General features: G+C 32.5%; 2 protein-coding genes across 2 annotated transcripts in view; one reads left to right on the top strand and one right to left on the bottom strand.

Moving 5' to 3' along the window:
* Positions 1-593: 593 nt before the first annotated feature.
* On the top strand, positions 594-5237 carry LOC126976229 (polycomb protein EED-like). The gene is made up of 7 exons (XM_050824473.1): positions 594-751; positions 831-970; positions 1116-1287; positions 1659-2198; positions 2391-2543; positions 2903-3019; positions 4318-5237. The coding sequence occupies exons 1-7, from the start codon at positions 725-727 to the stop codon at positions 4411-4413; spliced, it is 1245 nt and encodes a 414-aa protein (XP_050680430.1). The 5' UTR covers positions 594-724; the 3' UTR covers positions 4414-5237.
* A 904-nt stretch (positions 5238-6141) lies between these two features.
* The window catches only part of LOC126976072 (alpha-2-macroglobulin receptor-associated protein), a 127511-nt gene continuing 121200 nt past the window's right edge, over positions 6142-12452 (bottom strand). Inside the window, exon 8 of the transcript XR_007731826.1 lies at positions 6142-8541. The gene's annotated coding sequence lies outside the window, so the exon portion shown is untranslated. The remainder of the gene's footprint in view (positions 8542-12452) is intronic.

Raw genomic sequence — 12452 nt, 5'->3', positions numbered from 1 at the left:
TTATTATGCTACGAAAGCATTATGCAGAGTTATATTTTAGACATATTATTATATTTATTGGAGTTGTTTGTTACAGGTAAGTACCGCTACACTACTGTAATGTACTTACTATAGCGTTAATTTGAGTAAAATAAAAAACCTAATTCGAGACGAGAATTAACATTGCTTGTAATCGTCTTGTTCTTCCTAAGCGGAACTTGCATACCATTTACGACAATAATAATGTACGGACAGCAAGCTTATTAATATTTGAGTAGCAGGTACTTAATTTCCTTGTACAACATGGGTACAACTAGGTTAGATATTTAATAGTGAATTAGCTCTCTCTTAGCTCCAATTAGTTCTCTAACCTAAGCTGTTGCTCTAAGTTTCTAAGAAATAAATACTACATAATTTTATTGAGTGAACTTTAGATAAGAAAAAAAAATGACAAATATTTCTAATAGTCTATGTATCCTAGCAAGTAGCAAGTCTTTGATGAAGAACGAGCGAAAGGTTGTCAAGTTCAGGTGTCAAGAATTTACAATATTTTACAAGTGACATGTGGGTTTAGACTTTAGACTCCGTTATAGTTTCCTCTATACTTATATTACTCTTTGGTTAGAGTTCGTAGTTCTTTCATCTTTGATGCCAATGGCCTCATGCCCAAGCCAATGCCGTTTGCCGGGAAAACAGTAGATTTGTTTTCATTGTTTTTAATTTTTAAGTATATACTAAAGATTATATGATGAATTTTTCTGACAATGAGGCAGTAAGTTTATGATTAAACAAAATAAAAATGTATCCATATTTGAAAACAACAAAATATAGCTTTATTTTTGTACGAATAGGATGATACATCAAGTGTTGAAAGTACGTCCAACACCGACAATACATCTCGAAGTGAAACCCCAACGAATTCGCGCGTGAAAAAGCGAAGGCGAGGAAAGAAAAAATCTACAAAACCAGTTAAGCCTCCATACAAGTTTAAGTATGAATAAGTTTATGTTAATTTTAGTATGTACAATATCACAGACATGTTTGAACATTACATTTACACGGTTAATATTTATATTATTAAACAGACTAATATCACTACCATAAGCCTAATATCTTCAACCTCTTATCTACCCCAGCTGCAGTGCAAAAGAAGATCATGGCCGACCATTATTTGGATGCCAGTTCAACCACCACCTTGGTGAGGGTGAGCCCCAGGTTTTCGCAGTTGTGGGCAGCAACAGGGTGTCAATATATGAGTGCCCTGAGTCAGGAGGGTTTAAATTTCTTCAATGCTATGCAGATCCTGATGTAAGTTTATTTTGATAATTGTTATGAGAAATATAAGAAAATTAAAGTTACCACATAATTATCACCACTAGGGGTCTTATTCCATGACATGTTCAACTACATAAGTATCTAGATGGATTATTATATTATAATGTAATAATAATATTATTAATTCACTGTTTCGTGAAGTAATTCGCCAATACCTCCTCACATTCTTGGCTTGGATGCAAAAACTCATAGTGTCTGTTGTAATACAAATTTATAAATGTAAAGTACTGTCATGAAACTGAAACCTGTGAATTAATTATTTATTTATTTACATATACAATTTTACTGCTAAAAAGTGTGTAAAGTAATAAATTAATGCTTACAACAATCTTTACTTTTAACAGGTTGAAGAAAACTTTTACACCTGTGCATGGTCATATGAAGAAGAAACATTTCTGCCTCTTCTAGCAGTAGCTGGGTCTAGGGCCATAATAAGAATCTTTCATCCAGCTACACAGAGCTGCATCAAACATTATATTGGACATGGACATCCTATTAATGAAATCAAATTCCATCCAAGGGACCCTAACTTGCTGTTGTCTGCTAGCAAAGACCATTCTTTACGACTCTGGAATATCATGACTGATGTCTGTATTGCAATATTTGGTGGAGTGGAAGGTCACAGGGATGAGGTTTTGAGTGCTGACTTTGACTTAAAAGGTGAAAGGATAATGTCTTGTGGCATGGACCATTCTCTAAAGCTGTGGAGGCTTGATAAACCTTCTATGCACGAAGCTATTAAGCAGAGTTACAGCTTCAATCCACACAGAGCTTTGAGACCTTTTAATTCATTGAAAGAACATTTCCCAGATTTCTCTACCCGAGAAATACATAGAAATTATGTGGATTGTGTCAGATGGATGGGAGATCTTATATTGTCAAAGGTAAATTAATTTTATATATACATAATTAGTAGTTTTTGACAATCAAATACCTACAATAGTAGTATTTTCAGGTAATTGTATTACTTATACTTAAATAGAATTTATTAAATAGTTTTAAACTAAAATACATATAAGGTAGTACATAGAAAAAGAAAAAAAATACATTTTAAAATCATTGCTAATATTTTTCAGTCATGTGAAAATGCGATAATATGCTGGAAGCCAGGGAAACTCGAGGATACAGAACTCAGGCCAGGAGATAATACAGTAACAATAGTTCATAGATTTGACTACAAAGAGTGTGAAATTTGGTTCATCAGATTTGCAGTCGATTATAGTCAAAGAGTAAGTTGATTTTTTCCTACTTCCTTTACTCCTGCAACCATTTGTCTAGATTCATTATTTAAATGAGATAAATCTTACATTATAATTTTATTGGTAGATGGGTAGTAGTTTATTTCAAAGCTTTACTAATAGACCATCATTGGAGAAATGGTCCTTATAATTTACATAGAATATGTTCACTCATTAACTACTATAGTTAATAAATTCTGACTGTGCAATGAACCACTGTACACAAACAAGGGTTTCATTTTGCCCCAGGTTGTAAATGTTCTCATTGCTTGATTACAAAATGAAGGCTGGTTAATTGTGATTTTTTTTTTCTATTTGAATAAAATATACTAATGCTACATATTGTACAGGTAATAGCTCTAGGCAACCAATGTGGGAAAACTATGGTGTGGGAGCTGGGCAATGTGGCAGGAGGTTCCAGAGTATTGCAGTTGGTGCATCCACGCTGTGTCGCTGCAGTCAGACAAGTAAGGATAACCTAATCATTGCTTTTTTTTTCTTTCTTTATTGATTTAGGGGCTGTTATATGTATGTACATGTCAGCCCCATTATAATCTAAGTACATTAAAAAGACAAAAGAAAAACAAAATTCTTAACTTAACAAACTAAAAAAAAAAGTTAATAAAACCAAAAGCAAATTATATCTATAGTGTTCAAACAATAAGACTTATGGATTCAAACAGACTTATGGCATCCTTAGATGCAGGGCGGGCAAGAATATTTACAAACATGCCCATATCAAATTTGTTCAAACCCATAAGTCCTACAATTTTGTCTCTACTAGACTGAAATCGGACACATTCCTTTAACAAGTGCTCAACATCCTCAATTGTTCCACATAACTCACATATAGGTGACTCCACAATTTTCATCAAAAATTTAAACTTATTCAAAGGCATGTGTCCGGATCTCAGCCTGTGAGCAATAGCAATCAACCTCCTTTTAATCTTTACATTAAAAAACCACGGTATATGAGGAGGCTGAGACTGCAAAGTTCTATACCAAATTCCTTTTTCTAAAGATCTACGATCAAATTACTCTCCCCATAAATCCTGACATTTCCTTTATTCAGTAAAATCCGGTTTAATATACATCTTTTTACCCTTCAGTGTTGCTTGCTTAGCCAGTCTGTCCACCTCCTCATTGCCCGTGTCATTCTGTAATGTAAGAGTTGCTTGCTGCACCAGCTATTTGTATTAAACAACCTCAATAGAAAACATATACTCCAAAAAGCTCAAAAGAAACCCTGGCAAAGATTTTTGAAACATTGAAAATTAGTTAATGTATGCTACTATCTACTTGTACTTACTCAGAGCTGAGAATATTCACTCGATTTAGCTCTTTACAAATGGCTAAAGGAACAATCCGACAAAACCTTACAACTTCCTTGTTGACAGAAGAAAGAATTACCTACTTACTCGTGTAATGCTTATGTTTTTGTTTATTTAAAAAAATAGAGAAGAGTTTCTTATGGTAAATTGCTATCGGGAAATGCTGCCGATATCAATACCATTTTTGTGCTGCAGAAGAGGGCTATTCGCGCTATTTATAACCTAGGTCCTAAAGACTTAAAGTACTTGAGAGCAAAATTTAAAGACATAAACATTGTGACTATTGCCTCTCAATACATTCTTGATAATGTTATGTATGTACATAAGTGAATTTCATTCTATTCACGCATTCGTCAATTAGGGCCTATATTTGATTTAGACGTAAGATGTAATCGCTTTGCTACCTGATGATTTAAGCTAATTTTTATTTACAGGTAACACTGTCACGCAATGGCAAAGTGCTGCTAACCTGCTGTGATGATGGAACAATTTGGAGATGGGATAGGACTAACAGCAGCCAAAAAGATTAGTATTTTAGTTAGGTAGAAGTATTTTAGGTTAATAGTTTAATTAAAAAACCCGTGTACTTTTTCAAAGCAGCACAATAAATTTGTGCATATACATGTAAGCACCCTATTGTATTCATGGTTTTAACTACAAGTCTTGAGTAAAAATTTAATGTTTCGTAATATTAATTTACTTTTTCATAATAGGTCAGTCAAATTCAAAGAATATCATTAGAAGTACAGCTGAAGTTACAAAATACTATAACTTTCTAATAATAATATTATTGGCATGTTGCGCATAGAAATGTATTAAAGTATTTCTACCGCATATTGTCGTGTATACGAGCACACAGACTTGAAGAAAAAAGTCGAACCTATGATCCCTTACATGTATTCTAGCATTCACACTCGACCTTACAGATCTAGAATTAATTTAAATGTATTAGGACAAAGATGACATCCCTATAGTATTCTTTTCATTTGTGTTTATTAGACAAATTTTGATAAAGCAAAAGTTTTCACCTAAATTTTATTTGAAGCTTAATAAAAACAAAAATTCACGTGACAAGGAGTCATACTGCGAATACTTAAGGTATGTCATTAACTTGCATTTTACAATTATGTAATGTATCATTACATTTTTAAGTTTATGAAATATTGAAACATTGTAGAACATAATTCTAATTTTATAAGTGTTAAGCAAGTTATGAATGTAAACAAAAATTAATGTGAACAACAGTGTTTAATTTTATATGATTATAGAAATAATGCTGTGATATCTGACTATGTTTGAATAGCTTTACATTGGTGTAACTTTTTAGTGTACAAATAAAGGATACTCCATTAAATTATTTTCTTAATACTTACACTAAATAAAGTAATTTTTATCCCACCCATCGAAAGTAAATTCAAATAAAAAACTCCTATGCTCTTTTGATTTTCTTTTGGTGTCAGAGAAATTTAATTCAAATCCGGTTCGAAGGACCAAGTGATGTAAATGAAGAATATACACACACACGCAAACTCATGCCTGTGTCCCGTCGGGGTAGGCAAATACAACAGAATGCCACTTGCTGCTATCCTTACAAACCTCACACGCTTCTCAATGGTCAACGAATGTCCTACACACACTGCCTTATCTATTTGATTTGTCATTCTTTCTTCACTCATTCGCTACACGTGACCAATTTCGGCATTCCTTTCTCAGTCCTTGCCACATCTTCTTTTAGACCACAGCGAGCTCTTATTACCGCATGCGGAATTCTATCAATAAGTCTCACCACATATATGCTACGATCGCAACTCAATTGCTTTAATTCTGTTTTTATGCTTCTTCTGCCATACCCAACTCTCACTTCCATTTATCAACGTGGCGACAAGCACTCCGTTGTGAACTGCCATTCGCGCCTCTTTTAGCACAGCCTGGCCGTTCATAAAGGCATGCAACGCTCCATTCACAGTTTCCCGCAGTCACCCTCCTTTCAATATCTCCTTCACAATTTCAGTCTCTTGTAAACATGCAACCCAAATATACAAATTCTGTAACTTGTTGTACCCTTTTATCTTCAATCGCAATATTACACTCAGTCAAACTTTCATCCTTCTCAAATACCATCACTTTCGCCTTGCATTCACTTTCAAACCTCTCGTTCAAACAGATACAAGGTGCAAGGTGGATTTAATGACCTGAGTAGAATTATTAAATGAACTATTACAATATTCAAATAAATCCATGTTCAAAATAAAACAACATTTCTATAAAATTCATTTATTGAACAACAATTACGTCTACGTTCACAAAATGAATCTACAATGCGCTCTACTTGTTAATATTCCACGTGTTATTCGACATAGTCTGGTCTTAATTATGAGACTGAGTGGAGTTGCTAAGCACGCGCTGAGAGCGCTCAAGTGTGAGGAAAACACTTGTTAGCTAGGTGTGTGTAATAGGAATACATGGTGTCTGGTTTTTTTAGTGTCAGATTCTACATTTTTTTATGAGTGATTAAATTGCTTTTAGAATAAAAGATCACAGTAAAAGTAACTGTTTGTCACGATAAATAGAACAAAAAAAATATAGCCCAGAAAAATATCAAAGGTGTAGTAATTTTGTAAAAAGGTGAATAAGTGATGGAGGAACTATAAGACTGGACGTCAAGCATCATAGTGAAGTGAGAACTGTCGGCATCATTGAACCATAGAGCAGTGGCAGAATTCGATAAGTAATGCTATATAAATTGTTATCTTTAATTAATAAATATTATAAACGTCGCTTAAATATTGCAATCAGTATTAATCGTGCAGCATCGAGGGCCGGCAGCTGTTGTCAAGCGCAAGTCACCAGCGAAGTCTTGGCAAACACAATTTTCATACCAATTAATGTGAAAATACTAGTAATGTCAGTCAAGGAACGTTTGCAAATATGGCGTCATTATGTCAATCTTTAGTGACGTCATTAAGACCCTTATAGTTTTGTTCTTACTATCTAATTTATACATTAAACAACATCTCATTTAGCATCAAAAATAATAACAATCCAAAAGGTAAGTTAACGATTTAGCATAGATTGCCTGTTACGAAAATTACTTCTAGAATGTTATGTAATAAGATTTAATTACTGCAAATAGTTCCTAGTATAAAAGCAATTTTAATTTATTTGTATTAAATTGTACTCAATCTCACACTTCAGACCAAACAGATGTTATGTACAAGGACAACATACAATACATTGACGTACAATAAACAACTAGAATCCATATCGCCTATTAAATGGTCGTCATAAATGTCAGAGCGGCGTTGTATATACGTATACATTAACCTATACAGATATCATAAGATATTCATTGAAATTAACACCTTATTTCGTGGCAGTAATGTTCAAAGTCACGCTCAGAAGCAGTAACACGTCACGCAGTAACATTTTGTTTTAGCAAATGAAAAGTAATTATTTAGGAAAATGATTAATAAATTTAAGTTGGATACAATAAATTTAATTTGGGGACAAAGGGTACACTTATCTGAAATACGACACTCCATCCTTTATGTAAGTTTGGTATGCTGGTATTTGGACTTTTTTTCACTGAACACTTTGTTATTGCGTGGCGTTGTATTCAAAGCGCGGTCGAAACACAACTGAAGAAAAACTCTGCCTAATAGACGCTCACGCAGAGTTTGAGCGTGATTGTGATTCTAGTTGTTTATTGTTCGTCAACCATACAATACTAATTACTACCACAGTCAATAAACTACCAACTAATTTCAAATGACTCAGTAATTGAATTTAGTCCACCAATTAAATTCAGTCTTTAACAATTCACTAATTAAATTAATAAGCATTTATATTAACCAATGTATAATAACTGAATATAAAACAATTATGTATTTACATTTTATTTTTCAATCTCAACACATTATACATTTTCTAAACGTCCAATAGTCAGTTCATAATTAACAATAACAATGAAATTAATACAAAGGATATATAACACAGTATTATTTGCCCCATAATTGAGCTATGGCGCTGCATAAGTAATTTTGTATGTATAGCCAGACTAGTTACTTGTATTTTTCCCAAAAAATTATCACATAGCTCAAATTATGTTGCATGGGAAATAAATGAGAATAAAATGTGTATTAACAATAAACCTAGCTCAAACGTCCATGTATCTGATGGAACTAAATAGCAATAACTGATGTGGTGAATCTAAAAATAGTGTGTCTTGAATTTTTTAATAGTTATTTATGCAACTGTTGTGTAATAAGGGGTATTAAAACACGAATGTGGATTTATAGTATAGTATAGTGATAATAGTATCACATGAGTGTTTTAATACCTAATTATCAACAGTTGCATACAAGACTTTATCTACACCCAGAATATGAATCCTCTAAAAGATTCTGGAACAGTTAGCTTACTGCTAACATTTAAACACCAGACCTAGTAGTAGCCTAATATCATTCATTACTTTTACGATTATATACAAATAAACTAAGTATTAATGTATCAATTATTTATTTTAGTAGTAATTTACATTGTGTATAGTGCAATAATTAAAATTCACTCGAATATTCACCGTTTAAAATGAATCGCTCATTTTTTGTAAACAAAACAATAAAAATATCGAAAAAAATGGCGGGGATTCGAATAACCTACTTTTTTTACGGCGCGCGACGTTCTGTTAGTGTGGAACGCGCATAAACGAAAATGTTTTTTTTTTTTTATTCATACAGATACCACGCATCGAGTAATAAGAATGTGGCTGAATTGCAACTCTGCGCATGAAGGGATCGAAAAAAAAACATAGGAGTGTTGTTATGAAATTCAGTACAACATTACAATACTCGTTTGAATGATGGTAATGGTTATTAGAACATTGGGTGTTTTAATGTTGGCAATAAGCTAACTGTTTCAGAATCTTTAATAGAGGATTTAAAGCATGGGTGTAGATAATAAAATTTACAGTGCTGTATCTGCATATTTATACCATTTAAGAAAATTATCACTACTATTTCAAGTATTTTTTTAGTAATAAGTGTTAGAAGCCGTCTACTTCCTTAAGAATTCATGAATATTTTTAGAATATTCCAAAATAAACATAGTAAAGACTTGTAAAGTAGACTTCCAAAAATAAAAATGATACATAAAATTAAGAATGGATGAACTCTAATTATTCTGTCTAGCAAAAACATGTCATCTAGCGTATGTATAGCAAACAAACGGACAATTACTATGTAGAAGTTTAATCACATTTAAAATAAGTGTAAGAGAATTCAAACTATATCAAAATAATTGATAAAGTAGAATATCATATTGAAGTGAAAAGTAAATTATTCAGATCATCTTAGAGTAACGAAGATGTAGAATAAACAAAACATATATAATTATAATTATCCAGTGTCGTTTTTGGACTTTACATACTGCTCAAGCTCACCATAAAATTGGTGCCATAAAATAGTATTCATAACATCTTTACGAGAAAAGAAAGATATCGAATAACGAAATGTTTTACCTGTAACATCAAAAATATATCGAAGCAAAAGATATACTAGAGTCATAATATCTGAAGGCATATTATTATTCACCTTTAGGTATATAATATTTGTAATCATAGTTTTTCATAACATGTTTACAAAGTACATATAATTTTAAGCAATCAGTCAAGAAATACTGTAGCATTTCGAAAAGAACAAATGTCTTGCAGAATCATTTATGTTGAAACTTATTTACTAAATAAAAAAAATTGGGACTTCTTTTAATTTACCTACAACACTTATCTAACATTATTACCTTAAGTCTAAGAAACTTAAACTAAACTGGGGCGGTTATTTCTATTATTAATTAATGTGTATGTGAGTGTAAATAAAACTATTGTTGAACAGACCTAAAGTATATTGTACAAAAAATCACAAACTTACCTTGTATAACATCATCAAATATTCGCTTTACATGTATGTCCATTGTATCGTGTATAAATAATACTTTCTTAACATTTCGACTGACTAGAAAACATTAGGCTTGTTATAAACATCTTATTAATACAATAATAATTAATTAACATGAACATGAAGAATTGAACACCTGACTAGAACATTCTAAAATCACAAAACTTGAGAGCTAACATTAAATTACACCATCGCTTATAGAAATACTAATTACACGGACTAATTGTAAATACATTTCAGCCACACAAACACACTCACTGTTTTGACATTTGTACTCATAATATAATTTTTACTTTACAATTTTCAAATAAAATACTTCATATACCTACTGAGTAAACTGTAGGTATATTATATATAATGTATGTATGTAGAGAAGAAGACTACAATAATTATTATTAATGAATATTTAATACATTATTATTTACTAGGGTAGCCCTGGAAGCTCCCAGCCTACAGTCCAAGTAAACTTATAAGCCGATTTATTATGATAGAAACAGCAGTTGCATTCGACTTGTAGTGGTGAATACTCGTTTGAGAAAGTTGAATACAGTAGGTAAGATTGAAAGAACGATGACGGCGAAAAAAAAACTACTGAAGAAGCTCATGAAGATTCTGGGTGAGGAGCGTAAAGCGGAGGATGATAAAAGAGCTTCTAAAGAAGACGCAAGAATGGATAGATCACGGAGAGATACTTGAGGATCAGTTTTACTACAGTCTGTTAAAAACACTAGATCCTGAGGAGTTCGGATTGACCATGAGAATGAAAACTTTGATAATGTTTTAAGGGTTTACATTTTTATGCCTACTACTCGGTTGTCTAGTTAGTAAGGCTGATGGGGCATAAGGGCTGTTTTACTTTTACAACATGATCCCAGAAAATGTTCAAAACAAATGTATTACGACATTCAAGAGAATTATTAAAAGATGTTTATGTGTTAAATGGCTTTCTTAATGTTAGTACCACAGATTGGTAATGAAGCGACCGCCCTCAGGCTATTCAAATTATTATTTGATTGTAACTAAATTTTATAAAAAAGACGCATAAATTTTCGAATGGGTTTTTGACGTTCAATACATGGTTATACATGAGAATATTATTTATTGAACTGTTAGCTTTAGTGGAAAATGACATTCAGCGTGCTAATTAGGAAATTTTCTGTGAGACAATACAAAATGCCATTTCGGACGCTAAGTCTTTTTATCGTGTCTGTACAGATTTCGATTTTACTGTTTAACCAGAAGAATGTGAAATAATGTATGGAGCATCTAAAGAATTTTTAAAGGTAAGTAATTAGTATTTTTTTACATCCTATTTTTTATTATAAACATTTCGAATGTCCCATAAACCCTCTTCATCTCTATACAAGTGAATAAATTTTGATAGTCCATCATCAACCCACTTGCGATAGAAAACTTCTACCAAAACGATAGGACGAGGTCACTATCGGCGGCACAAATGGTAGGGCATAAACGTGATACAATGATACTGGCAATATGGAATACGGGATGTGGTCATTGGCACGAAAAGTAGGCAGCAGTTCTAATACATGCCAGCAATGGCAATGGCGCCGGCTACTGTATCAATGTAAATCTGGATTTAGAAAGTACAATGTACAATAATATTAGCGCACGAGTTGAATGCAGTCGGGGCCTGAAGTAAAGAGTAAGAGCATCTCCCCCCGCTCTCCGCACGCCTCGCACGCCATTAGTGCAAGGCCGTGCCTTCGTTGACAATAGGCCAGTTTCATCTATCAAAATTATATTATTAAAGTTTATTATTTAGAGAGTTTTTACTTTAAGAAATACGAATTCAATACTAATTTGTTAAAAAAAAATTACAATTATTTATATTTTCAATTTTTACTTTCTGTATGTCACATGACCAAAAACGCCGACCACCATTTTATGACGTCAATATTATAGCAGAAACAATATATTTTTAGCAACACACCAACGATACCTAACTGAACTCTGCATTCAACTCGAGCGTTGTAACATAATAATTATGATAGTTACTTTTTTCTAGAGAAAGAATACTATTACACAACTAAAACTGAAAACAAAATTTTATGCACGCTGCGCGACTCGAACCCGCGACGTCTCGCGTTCCGTGCGAGCGCTCTATGCAACTGATACAACCGTTTCAGTTACGTATCGTTTATAAATTCTTGCATGCTTTGTTCAACTCTCAGGCTGCGGCTTCATCTACAGGATCTATTTTACAGATAATAACCTTCTCAACCCCAATATATGCATATTAAGAAATTGACTTGTGAAGTCGCTCTTTGCAAATCTAAACAATTTGTTATGTTTTTAAGGAGGTCGCGGGTTCGAGTCCCGCATCGTTCATAAAATTTTGTTATGCGTTTTATTTGTGTAATTAATCCCAGAGTTACCACTTTAAAATCAAATTGTTAAAAATACTATTTCTATCATGAACTGATTTTAAGACCCTGATTGAATTTCAAAGTAGTCAACAATTAAATTTTTTATAACATTATAACGTAGATGAAATTTAAGAGATACAATCAAGAACATTAAGAGTAGGAAAGTAAAGCACAACTTAATGTGCGTGCTATAAACCTGAAATATGGCTGGCGGAAAATTAAAAAAAAAACAGT

Source organism: Leptidea sinapis, chromosome 39 (assembly GCF_905404315.1).
Source record: "Leptidea sinapis chromosome 39, ilLepSina1.1, whole genome shotgun sequence".
NCBI classification, from domain to species: domain Eukaryota; kingdom Metazoa; phylum Arthropoda; class Insecta; order Lepidoptera; family Pieridae; genus Leptidea; species Leptidea sinapis.
Note: the sequence above shows the minus strand (reverse complement) of the source record. Positions and strands in the feature narration are given on the sequence as shown.